Genomic DNA, 15298 nt, shown 5'->3' on the forward strand with positions numbered 1-15298 from the left:
CCGCCACCTCATCAGGAGCATGCCCAGGCGTTGTAGGGAGGTCATACAGGCACGTGGAGGCCACACACACCACTGAGCCTCATTTTGACTTGTTTTAAGGACATTACAGGCTGATCCAACTTTGATGTAGTGTGGTTTTCCTCTTTAATTTTGAGGGTGACTCCAAATCCAGACCTCCATGGGTTGATACATTTGTTTTCCATTGATAATTTTTGTGTGATTTTGTTGTCAGCACATTCAACTATGTAAAGAAAAAAGTATTCCCTTTATTTTTTTGAGCAGTGTATTTTATAATTATTAGATTACGCTTACCCGACACACTTGTCTAAATTAATGGATAATGTGAAGGAAATTCTATAACCACCCCCCAGCCACATCTAGCTAAGTGGATGGGTCACTATTGTCTAGACATGTACACATGTTCTTGAAATACAATAGATGGTCATAATCACCCCCAGACACACCTGGCTAACTTGATGGGTCATGTAAATGTCTGGTGAAGTGGCATCTTTTGTTTAGACATGTAGCTAGCTAAACAATAAACTGGCATAATCCCAACTCATACTACTACCAATACAAACGTTGTCATAGCTGTAGTATTAATCTGCAGGTAGCTAAAGAGCTAACCAACTAGGTTCAATGTTAGCTAGCAAACATTAGGCTATAACTAGCAATGTAAATGTATTTCTGATTCGAATAATATTACTACACAGATCATACACATCATGTTAGCTAGCGAGCCAGCAAGCTAATGTTTGCTAGCTAGCTAACAGTACCCTTTAACTTGCAATGAAAACGACTTTGTGACAAAATTAGAAATGTATTATATCTGAAAATGTAGCTAGACTCTTACACGTATACATGGATGAACGCTTCACTGCAGACTGGAACCATTTAACTCTAGCTGTGTCAACTCACTCCGGTTCACACTGACCATGACGTGTGCAGAATGTAGCCCATCACTTTTCCAACTCATCCATTATCTCAGTCAATCATGGCTAGAGGGAAGGTTCCTGTCTTTTTCTGTGTCTAAACCAACTAGGCACATAATTTAACAATTTTATTTGTATTTACGAATGGAATATAGACTTGTTATTAAAGCATATGAAAGTTCACATGTTCCAGAAGGCATTTCTGCCAAAGAAAACTCATTTTAATAAAAAATAAATGTTTACGTTCTCTCCTGTGAAGTAGTGACATGCGACATACGCCTAGTTTCCTGAAACGAGTCACATATTCAGTTTAGTATTCACTTTCATAACACCAAGAGCCTTTATCTTCTTGTGTAAAACCAATGTCCGCTTCATTTGTGCCATGTAGAGAAGTATGCAGACTTCATAGAGGCCAACAGAACAGAGGACCCAGTGAAAAGACTGAAATTGTTGAAGAGGATGGTGGGTTCATGTGACATTCATTATGAACTTAACTGATAATATTGCATGGTGCCTATATTAATCCTACTTCTCACTGCAGCTACACGAGTTGCCAGATCATCACTACGAGACCCTCAAGTTCCTCTCGGCTCATCTGAAAACAGTGTCTGACAACTCTGATAAAAATAAGGTCTGTCAGTTTCCATCTTGAATAGTGGCTGGCAGCCCTAGCGTTCAACTTAGAGAACCTGTGATTGTATTGATGGTATGTACGTGTAAAGCATATTTGTGTTCCTAACTATCCTTTGGCTGTGTGTTAGATGGAGCCAAGGAACCTGGCCATCGTGTTTGGTCCCACTCTGGTGCGCACCTCAGAGGACAACATGACCCACATGGTCACCCACATGCCCGACCAGTACAAGATCGTAGAGACTCTCATTCAGCATGTGAGTCCCACTTACCACCTTAATTGCAGACACAAGTGGACTGTTTGTGCATAATTTGCATATCAAACCATTTCTGCTTGAACTCATTTGAGTACTTGATAAAAAAAAGTGATCCCCTAAAGATAACGCTCCCTTTCTTTTGTTCTAGTACGACTGGTTTTTCATAGAGGAAGGCAACGGGGAGCCAGTGGTGGGTACAGTCACATTCCTGCCCTCAATGTGACCTATATTATTCCTGTCCTATTTGCTCTTTTCTGCGAGGCTTATAGAGTGTTCACCCTGTTGCCTGACTCTGTTTCTTTCAGACTATGGCCCGATATGAGAACGCGGTGGAGTCTCAGCCTGTGCCCAACATCGACCACCTGCTCACTAACATCGGCCGCATGGCCGCAATGCAGGGGGAAGTCTCAGGTAACGTGTTCCCTGGACCAGACCGATACTGTGGTGGTGGGTCAACCTTTTGCTACCTTTACCCTGCTAACCACTGTGTCTGTCGCTGGTGAGACCAATGTATTTTAGTCTAAGAGCGTATCATGCCGTGAGGTTCAATGTAATTAATGTCTGGAGAGTGTTGATGGATAGTGCTGCTTTCTTCCTAAGAGAGCCTTCTTTGCTTCATTGGCTGTACCATGATATAGAAAAGTCTATGCCAAGTCATAACTCAAAAAGCCTGTGTGAGTTTGCGAGGGCAAATTATTTTTTCCTCTTCTCCATGAGACAAAGGAGAAGGGTGAAAATAATTAGTCTGATTTTGCTTTGTTTAAGACTTTCCTCCATTTGCTTCAAATTTTCAGCTAAATGTATTTGCCTAAAAATTACAAGGTTCTTTAACTTTCTTCAACCTTCCCCCTGTGTTTTTTTAAACTCCACTGGGCTGTCTGTTTTTCTCTCCTCCTGTTATTAATCCTACCTATTGTTGCACTAACACAGCATGTTCTCTCCCAAAGACAACACGAGAAAAAAAGCAACAGGCGAACTCAGGTCCCTCTGTCTCTAGTGCCACTCTATCGAGTGTCCTAAAGGATTTCCCAGCATTCACACATACTGATCTTGACACAGACCAAGTGGGAGGAGTCTATCACACCATGATGTCACTGAAGGACTCTAAAATGTCTATGACGGACAGCTGGAACTGTAGGAAGAAGGAGGATTGTTGCCCCCAGTGTAGTTGTCTAGTCTGCAGAAACCCTAGTTTCTTTTAAGCTTGAGAAAACCGGCTTAAGAAAAACGTGATGAAACCGTGTGACAAAGAAAGCAGAGCAGCAGCTACATGGTACTGTACATCCGGTGGTGTCCGTTTTGTATCTGCTGTCTCTCCTCAATGTCTCACAAGCTTCTCACAACAGGAGAGATAGGATGGTATGGACCCCAGGTTTCCACCTCACCAGTCAATGTGCACTTGCGTCAAACACTTCAGTTCGGAAAACAGGCGCACTGGAAAAACAACAAAGCACACGGGTGAAAATAACCCGGTGATACAAAATAACAAAGAGCTCCACCCAGCTAATCGAGCCTCCACAATAAACAATCACACACAAAGACAAGGGGGCAGAGGGAACACTTATACAGGTACTGATGAGGGGATATGAACCAGGTGTGTGTAATAAACAAGACAAAACAAATGGAATGATGAGATGAGGAGCGGCAGTGGCTAGAAGGCAGGTGACAACGAATGCCAAAGACTGCCTGAACAAGGAGAGGAGGCTGCCTCGGAAGAAGTCGTGACAGGCTCTGATGCTACGGTGCCAGAACCGACATTGAAATGGCATTAGGTTAGTGGAGGAGTGGCAGAGAGAGTTCTGGGCATATTCGGCCCATGGCAAGAACACCGACCACTCCCCCGGCCGGTCCTGGCAGTAGGACCGCAGGAACCTGATTCACCCGTTCCACCTGCCCATTAGACTCGGGGTAAAAACCAGAGGTCAGGCTGACCAAGACCCCCAGACGTTCCATGAACGCCTTCCAGACCCTGGATGTGAACTGGGGACCCCAGTCAGAAACTATGTCCTCTGGCACCCCGTAGTGCCGGAAGACTTGTGTAAACAGGGCCTCCGCAGTCTGCAGGGCCGTGGGGAGACCGGGCAGAGGAAGGAAGCGGCAGGCTTTGGAAAAGTGGCCCACAACGACCAGGATGGTGGTGTTACCTTGAGAGAGGGGAAGATCAGTAAGGAAGTCAATACACAAGTGGGACCATGGCCGTTGTGGAACTGGTAAGGGCTGTAACTTACCTGCTGGGAGGTGCCAAGGTGCCTTACTCTGGGCGCACACCGAGCAGGAGGAGACATACACCCTCACGTCCTTAGCCAAGGTAGGCCACCAGTACTTTCCGGTCAGGCAGCGCACTGTACGACCGATACCTGGGTGACCAGAGGAGGGGGACGTGTGTGCCCAATAGATCAGACGGTCACGGACAAGAGAAGGCACGTACTGCAGCCAAGCTGGACACTGAGGTGGAGATGGCTCTGTGCGTAGCACCCGCTCTATGTCCGCGTCCATTGCCCACACTACCGGCGCCACAATGCAGGAGGCCGGGAGTATGGGGGTGTTGTCTATGGGCTTCTCCTCTGTGTCGTACAGCCGTGACAGTGCGTCTGCTTTCACGTTCTTCGTACCCGGGATGTAAAATCAAACCGGGTGAAGAATAGGGCCCTTGTTTGTAGGTGACCAAATACTTATTTTCCACCATAATTTGCAAATAAATTCATTAAAAATCCTACAATGTGATTTTCTGGATTTTTTTCTTCTCAATTTGTCTGTCATAGTTGACGTGTACCTATGATGAAAATTACAGGCCTCTCTCATCTTTTTAAGTGGGAGAACTTGCACAATTGGTGGCTGACTAAATACTTTTTTCCCCCACTGTATGTCATGCAATAAAATGCAAATGAATTACTTAAAAATCATACAATGTGATTTTCTGTCTCTCACAGTTGAAGTGTACCTATGATAAAAAATTACAGACCTCTACATGCTTTGTAAGTAGGAAACCTGCAAAATCGGCAGTGTATCAAATACTTGTTCTCCCCACTGTATATATATATATATATATATATGCGAGAAAAAAATGTAAAATAATAAAACATATGGGGGATTGGAAGTGATGCAGACAATTACATTGATGGAAGTTACAGTCTATCTGCAATATTAAAGCTGATCTACCCCCTAGAAGAAGAAAAAAAGACTCACTAACACAATCAAAACTAAACAGGTGGAGTTTTAGGAGGGGTTCTGAAAGACACTCATGGGGGTGTCCACTGAAAGTTGACTAGCAACAACAATAAGGACCTAAAAGACACCCACCATGAGCGGCCACTAAATTTGCCCAAGAAGAAGCACACAAAATAAAACCCACACCACACTTAAAGACAGGAAGCAAACCAAAAACAGGGAAGATGAGATAAAGGATTGTTTTTTAGAAATCAAATAGGGAGAGCCAACAAAAGGTGTTAAACCCTCCACATCTCTCAAGCCAACTGGAGCACTGGGCCAGCCGCTCTTAAATATCACCCTTTGCCAGCACAGGTGGAACAACTTCTAACGAGATGACAAGCCAGCACAGGTGTAACACATACTGACTAACAAGGTGACGCCAATCGGTGCGCCCGGCATGCTAACATGCTAACGTCCAACCTCAAAATATGAATGGAAAAATGAAGGCCTTTAACATAAATCAAAACTGTAACTCGGCCACTCAGGAACATTCAATGTCTTCTTGGTAAGCAACTCCAGTGAAGATTTGGCCTTGTGTTTTAGGTTATTGTCCTGCTGAAAGGGGAATTCATCTTCCAGTGTCTGGGTGGAAAGCAGACTGAATCAGTTTTTCTTCTAGGTTTCTTTTTTATCCTGAAACTCCCCAGTCCTTAACAATTACAGGCATACCCATAACATGATGCAGCCACCACTATGCTTGAAAAATATGAAGAGTGATACTCAGTAATGTGTTGTATTTGCCACAAATATAACACTTTGTATTCATAACAAAAAGTGACTTGCTTTGCCACATTTTTTGCAGTATTACCTTAGTGCCTTGTTGCAAACAGGATGCATGTTCTGGAATATGTTTTATTCTGTACAGGCTTAGTATTGTGGAGTACCTACAATGTTGTTGATCCATCCTCAGCCATTAAACTCTGTAACTGTTTTAAAGTTTTTTAAAAATAATGTCTTGGAGTGGTCTGAATGTGGAGGGGAAAACTGAAAACTATTGTTATTGGCAGAGAGGTTTGGAACTCTCATTCTTATTGGTCTATTAACTAATTTACAGGCCAAAACTCCATCCCACCAAAACAGGCTACAATTTCAGGCAGTCTTTTCAAACAACTCTTACACTAATAGGGCATTATCATAATTTCACAATATTATTCCAACCTCATAGTGTGGGGATATTTATATAAAACACAGGAAAATCACGCTTTTTTACTGCACTGGCCCTTTAAGGTAACACTAGTAATTACATGTTCACAAAGTCTCCTCAGTGAAGTACCATATTCATCACTAGTCAGATGTGCTAGGTTTGTCATTTGACTATCAATTCAGACAAAAACAAGAGAGATTGTGTTAGAGCTCTTTTAATGAGTAATCAGAAGCTTTGGTTTGCTCTATACCATAGAACACACAGAGGGAATCCATATTCCATATTTCATGTTGTTCATTGGTCTGGTGTTGTGAAATGCACCCTGGATATTTTTTCCATTACCACAGTTTCACTCAGTATCCTGATATACACTACATGATCAAAAGTACAGCTTTGCACACTCATGGCATTCTCTCAACCAGCTTCATGAGGTAGTCACCTGGAATGCATTTCAATTAACAGGTGTGCCTTGTTCAAAGTTAATTTGTGGAATTGCTTTCCTTCTTAATGCGTTTGAGCCAATCAGTTGTGTTGTGACAAGGTAGGGGTGGTAGACAGAAGATAGCCCTATTTGGTAAAATACCATATTATGGCAAGAACAGCTCAAATAAGCAAAGAGAAACGACAGTCCGTCATTACTTTAAGACATGAAGGTCAGTCAATCGGGAAAATTTCAAGAACGCTCAACGTTTCTTCAAGTGCAGTCACAAAAACCATCAAGCACTATGATGAAACTGGCTCTCATGAGGACCGCCACATGAAAGGAAGATCCAGAATTACCTCTGCTGCAGAGGATAAGTTCATTAGAGTTAACTGCACCTCAGATTGCAGCCCAAATAAATGCTGTAGAGTTCAAGTAACAGACACATCTCAACATCAACTGTTCAGAGGAGACTGCGTGTATCAGGCCTTCATGGTCGAATTGCTGCAAAGAAACCACTACTAAAGGACACCAATAAGAAGAAGAGACTTGCTTGGGCCAAGAAACACGAGCAGAGTCCAAATGTGAGATTTGTGGTTACAACCACCGCGTCTTTGTGAGACGCAGAGTAGGTGAATGGATGATCTCCGCATGTGTGGTTCCCACCGTGAAGCATGGAGGAGGAGGTGTGATGGTGTGGGGGTGCTTTGCTGGTGACACTGTCAGTGATTTATTTAGAATTCAAGGCACACTTAACAAGCATGGCTACCACAGCATTCTGCAGTGATACGCCATCCCATCTGGTTTGCCCTTAGTGAGACTATCATTTGTTTTTTAACAGGACAATTACCCAAAACACACCTCCAGGCTGAGTAAGGGCTATTTGACCAGGAAGGAGAGTGATGGAGTGCTGCATCAGATGACCTGGCCTCCACAATCACCCGATCTCAACCCAATTGAGATGGTTTGGGATGAGATGGACCGCAGAGTGAAGGAAAAACAGTCAACAAGTGCTCAGCATATGTGGGAACTCCTTTAAGACTGTTGGAAAAGCATTCCTGATGAAGCTGGTTGAGAGAATGCCAAGAGTGTGCAAAGCTTCATCAAGGCAAATGGTGGCTACTTTGAAGAATCTCAAATATAAAATATATTTTGATTTGTTTAACACTTTTTTGGTTACTACATGATTCCATATGTGTTATTTCATAGTTTTGATGTCTTCACTATTATTTTACAATGTAGGAAATATTAAAATAAAGAAAAACCCTTGAATGAGTAGGTGTGTCCAAACTTTTGACTGGTACTGTATGTGTACACCTGCTCGTCGAACATCTCATTCCAAAATCATGGGCATTAATATTGAGTTTGTCCCCCCTTTGCTGCTATAACAGCTTCCACTCTTCTGGGAAGGCTTTCCACTAGATGTTGGAACATTGCTGCAAGGACTTGCTTCCATTCAGCCACAAGAGCATTAGTGAGGTCGGGCACTAATGTTGGGCGATTAGGCCTGGCTTGCAGTCGACTTTTCAATTAATCCCAAAGGTGTTCAATAGGGTTGAGGTCAGGGCTCTGTACAGGCCAGTCAAGTTCTTCCACACCAATCTTGACAGACCATTTCTGTCATGATTAAACTGGATTTGAACCCAAATGCAGACAACTACACCGAGCCAGAGAAGGTTTAACAGGTTTATTTACAATGTTCAATTTGTCCAGGTTTCCAATAATAGGGGAAGAGCAAGTCCAGGTTACAGGGAGGGTAACAGATCCAGGTTCAGAGCAGGTGTGGTACCGTAATGTCCTAGTGTCTGTGGTGAGTCCAAAAGGGAGGTCCGGTAGTGGAAAGCAGGATGGTGGTGGCAGGAGTGAAGCGGAGGCAGGAGTCAGGTTCCAATAATATGGTCGTCTTGACTATGATCTGACGATGAGTGGCAGGTTTGACCGGGTCTTAAAGGCTGAGGTGATTATGGTGAATGAGCTGCAGCTGGAACCCTGACTCCCGCACACCAGACTTCACTCCTGCAATCAAGGACAGACAGAGGGGAGGGGGAGAGCAGAGAGAGAGCTACCTAGCAGCAGTAGGCCTAACAGTACCCCCCCCTCTACGGACGCCACCTGGCGGCCGACAGGGTTTATCGGGATGTAACCTATGAAATTCACGGACCAGAGCAGGATCCACAATGAAGCTCCTGGGCACCCAGGAACGTTCCTCAGGACCATAACCCTCCCAATCCACCAGGTACTGGAAACCACGACCCCGGCGGCGAACATCCAGAAGTCGCCGGACAGTGTAGACAGGACCCCCACCCACGATCCTGGGCGGAGGAGGGGGACGAGAGGGCGGGCACAGAGGACTAACCGACACAGGCTTAATCTGGTAAACATGAAAAGTGGAATGAACCCGTAGGGAGGCAGGAAGCTGTAGCTTAACCGCGCAGGGTTTAACAATAGACAGTATCTTGAACGGTCCTATAAAACGCGGCGCCATCTTCTTAGACTCCACTTTCAATGGAAGATCACGTGACTTAAGCCATACCTCTTGACCAGGAGAGTAACCGGGAGCCTGGGACCGGTGACGGTTGGCTTGCCTCTGCATGTATGACGAAGCTCGGGACAGAGCTACCCTGGCCTTCCTCCAGACCTTGAAGCAGCGGCGCATGTTTGGACTGCACCGAGGGTACCGCCAGTTCCCTCTCTTGAGAAGGGAACAGGGGAGGTTGATAACCCAGAGCACACAGAAAGGGAGACAAACCAGAGGAAGCGTTAGTCAAGGTGTTATGAGCATATTCCACCCAGGGAAGCATGGAAGCTCCAAGACCCAGGGTTAGACCCTGTGACACAGCGGAGAGCGGTCTCCATCTCCTTGTTCGCTCTCTCGGCTTGCCCGTTGGTCTGGGGGTGATATCCAGAGGACAGGCTGGATGTGATGCCCAAAGCTTTACAGAAAGCTTTCCATACCTGGGAGACAAACTGGGGACCCCTGTCAGAAACAATATCAGTGGGTAGACCATGAGAGTGGAACACATGTTCAACCAAAATATCAGCCGTCTCTCTGGCAGTGGGCAGTTTAGGTAGGGCCAAAAAATGAGCAAACTTAGAAAAACGATCAATCACAGTAAGAATGACAGTCTTTCCAGATGAGGGGGGAAGTCCAGTGACAAAATCCAATGCAATGTGGGACCAGGGCCGGCTGGGTATAGGCAGAGGTCGTAGATGACCAGCGTTGGCCTGGGTGGAGTTCTTACTTCGTGCACATACCGTACAAGCAGCAATGAAGGCTCGAGTGTCCGCCTCCATCCTGGGCCACCAGAACTTCCGTCGCACAAAGTCAAGGGTCCGAGTAACTCCAGGGTGACAGGTAAGGGGAGACGAGTGAGCCCACTAAAGTACCTGGGAGCGAACAGACTCAAGGACAAACAACCGGTTAGGAGGACCGCTCCCAGGGTCAGCTTGATGATGTTGAGCCTGTCTAACAATCCCTTCGATGTCACATGTAATGGCCGCAATACTGCAGGTAGGAGGTAAGATGGGTTCAGGGTTACTACCAGTATCAACAGCAGAATGAACACGAGACAGGGCGTCAGGCTTGACGTTGCGTGACCCAGGACGGTAGGACAGAGAAAAATTGAATCTCCCAAAAAATAGTGCCCACCTGGCTTGACAGGGATTGAGCTGCTTAGCTGACTGGATGTATGCCAGATTCTTGTGATCCGTCCAAACGATGAAGGGTTGTTCCGCCCCCTCCAACCAATGCCGCCACTCCTCGAGAGCCAGCTTAACGGCGAGCAGTTCACGATTTCCAACATCATTATTCCTCTCTGCCTGAGAAAGCTTCCGTGAAAGAAAAGCACAGGGATGCAGTTTGTTATCTTCAGGAGAACGTTGTGACAACACCGCACCTACCCCAGTGTCGGATGCATCCACCTCCACGACAAACTGGTGGTCGGGGTCCGGCTGCATCAGAATGGGAGCCGAGGCGAAGCGATGTTTCAGTTCTTCGAACGCTGATTCGGCCCCTTCATTCCAAGCGAACGGTAGTGAGATGGAGGTGAGAGCGGTGAGTGGTGCCGCAATGCGGCTGTAGTCCTTGATGAACCTCCTGTAGAAGTTCGCAAACCCCAGGAATCGTTGAAGTTGTTTGCGGGTGGAGGGGGCTGGCCAGTCCGTGACCGCGGAGATCTTAGCTGGGTCCATCCGCAACTCCCCCTGAGCTATTATGTAACCCAAAAAAGAGGTCTCAGACACATGAAATTCACACTTCTCCATCTTCACAAATAGTTTGTTATCCAACAACCTTTGCAACACCTGGCGCACATGCAGTTCATGTTCCTGGGAGGACTCTGAGAAAATCAGGATATCATCCAGATAGACAAAAACTAAACGATTCAACATGTCCCGAAGGACATCATTCACGAGTGCCTGAAAAACAGCAGGGGCATTAGACAAACCAAAAGGCATGACCAGATACTCAAAATGTCCCAAGGGTGTGTTGAAGGCAGTCTTCCATTCATCACCTTTACGAATGCGCACCAGGTGATATGCATTTCGTAGATCCAGTTTCGTAAAGATGGTAGCACCATGAAGGAGGGGGAAAGCAGAATTAATCAAAGGCAGAGAATACTTGTTCTTAATGGTGATGTTGTTAAGTCCACGGTAATCAATACAGGGTCTGAGGGTCTTATCCTTCTTTCCAACAAAAAAGAATCCCGCTCCTACAGGTGACGAGGAAGGACGAATAATACCTGCCGCCAAGGAGTCCCGCATGTAGTTCTCCATAGCCTCCGTCTCCGGGCGGGAGAGATTGTACAGGCGACTGTTAGGGAGAGGGGCTCCTGGCTGGAGGTCAATGGCGCAGTCGTATGGCCGGTGAGGAGGAAGAGAAGTAGCTCTGTGTTTGCAGAAAACGGATGCCAGGTCATGATACACGTCAGGAACAGCAGAGAGATCCATGGACTCCAGTGGAGGCTGAGGCACAGTGCTGGCAGGGGTCTGAGCAGAACACAAACAGTTCACATGACAAAATGTGCTCCATGAAACAATTCTACCTGTCACCCAATCAATGTGTGGATTGTGTCTTATGAGCCAGGGGATACCAAGGACCAAGGGGGTCTGTGGGCAGTCAATTATGTGAAATTGAATGCTCTCCTGATGATTACCCGACACTCTGAGACAAACAGGGACAGTCTGATGAGTAATACGGGTCAACAATTGTCCATTTAGACCCTTAGCCTGCAGCGGACGGTCCATCAGAACAGTCTCTAACTCCATTTGTTGAGCCAACTCTCGATCCAAAAAGCTTTCATCGGCACCAGAGTCAACCAGCGCACTAACAGGGAAATCCTGGACCTGCCACTGGAGGGATGCCTGGAGCAGAATGCGGGGAGAAGAGGAAGAATCCGCTGTTCGGCTCACCAAAACTTCTCCCATTAATGATGAGCCGGCCCTTTTCCCGGACGAACTGGGCAGGAAGGAACGAAATGACCAGCTTCTCCACAGTACAGGCAGGCCCGAACCTGAATACGACGTGCACGCTCCTCTGAGGACAACCGTGCACGACCCACCTCCATGGCTTCGGGTTCAGTGCTCCTAGTATCGACTCGGGAAGACTCGGCCTTCTCCGTAGGGAAGAGGCGGGGAGGAGTTGGTTGACGACAGACAGGTTGCTTGGAATTAACACTTCTCTCCCGGCGGCGCTCCCGAATCCGATTATCCAACCGGATGGTGAGTGAAATAAGGTTATCCAGCGTAGGCGATTCATCATATGACACCAATTCATCCTTCAAAGTCTCAGACAAAGCATTAATGAACACTCCTTGTAATGCCTCGTCATTCCAACCACTCACTGCCGCTAACGTCCGAAACTCCACTGCCATCTCCGCCACACTGCGAGACCCCTGCCGAAGAGACAACAACCGTTTAGCAGCCTCCTTGCCCCGTACGGGGTGGTCGAAAACCTTCCTCATCTCAGTGGTGAAGGCAACGTAAGCATTGCAAATGTCCGACTGACTCTCCCAGACCGCGGATCCCCAGGAACGAGCGGAACCGCTAGTAGAGTTGATAAGGTAGGCAATACGGGCTCTCTCTGAGGCGTAGGTGAGGGGCTGTTGTTCAAACACTAGCGAGCATTGAGTCAAAAAATCACCACAGGTTCCCATGTTCCCGTCATAGCGCTCTGGAGCAGGAACAAAAGGCTATCTGATCTGGGCTGGAGGAGCAGTTTGTATGCCATGAACGAGGGGTGCATTATTAATTTGGGTAGTAAGGACAGACACTTGATGGGTGAGTAATTGAATCTGATTAAACAGCATCTGACTGTTCTCAGAAATAGTCTTAAACAAAGTATCATGTTGGCCAAGTAAAATGCCCTGATTGGCTATGGCAGTCCGAATCTGAGTGCACTCTGGGTTGGTATCCGAGCTACAGTCTGCTGGGTTCATCATGGTCAGATCATACTGTCATGATTAAACTGGATTTGAACCCAAATGCAGACAACTACACCGAGCCAGAGAAGGTTTAACAGGTTTATTTACAATGTTCAATTTGTCCAGGTTTCCAATAATAGGGGAAGAGCAAGTCCAGGTTACAGGGAGGGTAACAGATCCAGGTTCAGAGCAGGTGTGGTACCGTAATGTCCTAGTGTCCGTGGTGAGTCCAAAAGGGAGGTCCGGTAGTGGAAAGCAGGATGGTGGTGGCAGGAGTGAAGCGGAGGCAGGAGTCAGGTTCCAATAATATGGTCGTCTTGACTATGATCTGACGATGAGTGGCAGGTTTGACCGGGTCTTAAAGGCTGAGGTGATTATGGTGAATGAGCTGCAGCTGGAACCCTGACTCCCGCACACCAGACTTCACTCCTGCAATCAAGGACAGACAGAGGGGAGGGGGAGAGCAGAGAGAGAGCTACCTAGCAGCAGTAGGCCTAACAATTTCTGTATGGACCTTGCTTTGTGCATGGGGGCATTGTCATGCTGAAACAGGAAAGGGCCTTCCCAAACTGTTGCCACAAAGTTGGAAGCACAGAATCGTCTAGAATGTCATTGTATGCTGTAGTGTGTCATGGAAATTTCAGCACTGAGAGAGACTTGTCATTTCTTTAACAATCATCTTTATTCAATATCGATTTAATTATTGCAATAATGAGACTGGTCGACCCAACACTCTTGACTGTTGGGCCGAGAACCTTTACAGAAATGCAGAGTTCTTTATATAGCTGACACTAAGAATGCTTAGTCACGGCTGGTTCCACCCCTCCCATGCAGATTGGGGGCACCATAAGCCACTTTGGATTCATCCTATGGTCATCTTTACAGGGGTGTTGTCTTAACACCACCCAGGCTTAGTCTCCCAGATGCAAGGATGAACAGAGACAATGAGGGATTATGTTCCACCCCTTCAGGCTATCCTATCTCGGTTACCCCCACCACATCTTATCTATGGAATGCCAACTGTAGGTTTTCAGGCTCCTCTCAGTTCACACAGACATGTAATAGAACTATACTATTAGTTAAGTATATAATAGTTAACTATTAATATCAAACAAATCAGGTAAATATGTAATTTTTCCCTTACAAGTGTTACGATTTCCCTTCACTGGAACTAAGGGGCCTAGCCCGAACTATGAAAAACAGCCTCAGACCATTATTCTTCCTCCACCAAACTTTACAGTTGGCACTATGCATTGGAGCAGGTAGCGTTCTCCTGGCATCTGCCAAACCTAGATTACTCCGTCGGACTGGCAGATGGTGAAGCGTGATTCATCACTCTAGAGAACGCGTTTCCACTGCTGCAAGCTTTACACCACTCCAGCCGACACTTGGCATTACGCATGGTGATCTTAGGCTTGTGTGCGGCTGCTTGGCCATGGAAACCCATTTCATGAAGCTCCTGACGAACAGTTCTTGTGCTGATGTTGCTTCCAGAGGCAGTTTGGAACTCGGTAGTGAGTGTTGCAACCGAGGAAAGACTATTTTTACGCACTACGCGCTTCTGCATTTGTGTGGCCTACCACTAGCTGTTGTTGCTCCTAGACCACTCCTGGTTTCGACTTCATAATAGCCAAATCCACTAATTTGAAGGGGTGTCTACATACTTTTGTATATATAGTGTATTATTGCTTTAGAAACGTACCTGGCCATAGCAGTGTGCTAAGTCCAACTTAGTTGAGTTTCGTCTCTTTTACCCAGAATGATTTTCATTGCCTCCAATATTTGTATTTATTTTTACCTTTTATTTAACTAGGCAAGTCAGTTAAGAACAAATTATTATTTACAATGACGGCCTACACCGGCCAAACCCGGACGACGCTGGGCCAATTGTGCGCCGCCCTATGGGACTCCCAATCACGGCCGGTTGTGATACAGCCTGGAATCGAATCAGGGGGTCTGTAGTGACGCCTCAAGCACTGAGATGCAGTGCCTTAGACCGCTGAGCCACTCGGGAGCCTCCAATATGTCCTGCATGTAGGAGGGATGGACACAGTTAATCAAATATTCGGATATCCAAACGGACGTTAGTATTCATACACATTTTAACAATGAAAAAGCTTTGTTTTAATTAAATTGTCCATGTTACATTGTTACACAAAAGGATATACCATGACATTTGAAATGCTTAATTTAATAAAACAACAAACTTTAGAATGTAGTGTGTATTGATCTACTGCTGCTTCAGACGTCACGTGGCTGATGAGTTTCAATTAAGCAGCGAGTCG

General features: G+C 46.1%; 1 protein-coding gene across 1 annotated transcript in view; it reads left to right on the plus strand.

Moving 5' to 3' along the window:
• Positions 1-15298, plus strand: part of LOC121550070 (rho GTPase-activating protein 21-like) — a 66409-nt gene that overhangs the window by 42231 nt on the left and 8880 nt on the right. The window contains exons 16-20 of the mRNA XM_045210357.1: positions 1321-1394; positions 1474-1563; positions 1694-1819; positions 1968-2009; positions 2125-2230. Of these exons, the coding sequence (XP_045066292.1) occupies positions 1321-1394; positions 1474-1563; positions 1694-1819; positions 1968-2009; positions 2125-2230 (438 nt within the window). The remainder of the gene's footprint in view (positions 1-1320; positions 1395-1473; positions 1564-1693; positions 1820-1967; positions 2010-2124; positions 2231-15298) is intronic.

The sequence above is a fragment of the Coregonus clupeaformis genome, chromosome 34 (genome assembly GCF_020615455.1).
Source record: "Coregonus clupeaformis isolate EN_2021a chromosome 34, ASM2061545v1, whole genome shotgun sequence".
Classification (NCBI taxonomy): domain Eukaryota; kingdom Metazoa; phylum Chordata; class Actinopteri; order Salmoniformes; family Salmonidae; genus Coregonus; species Coregonus clupeaformis.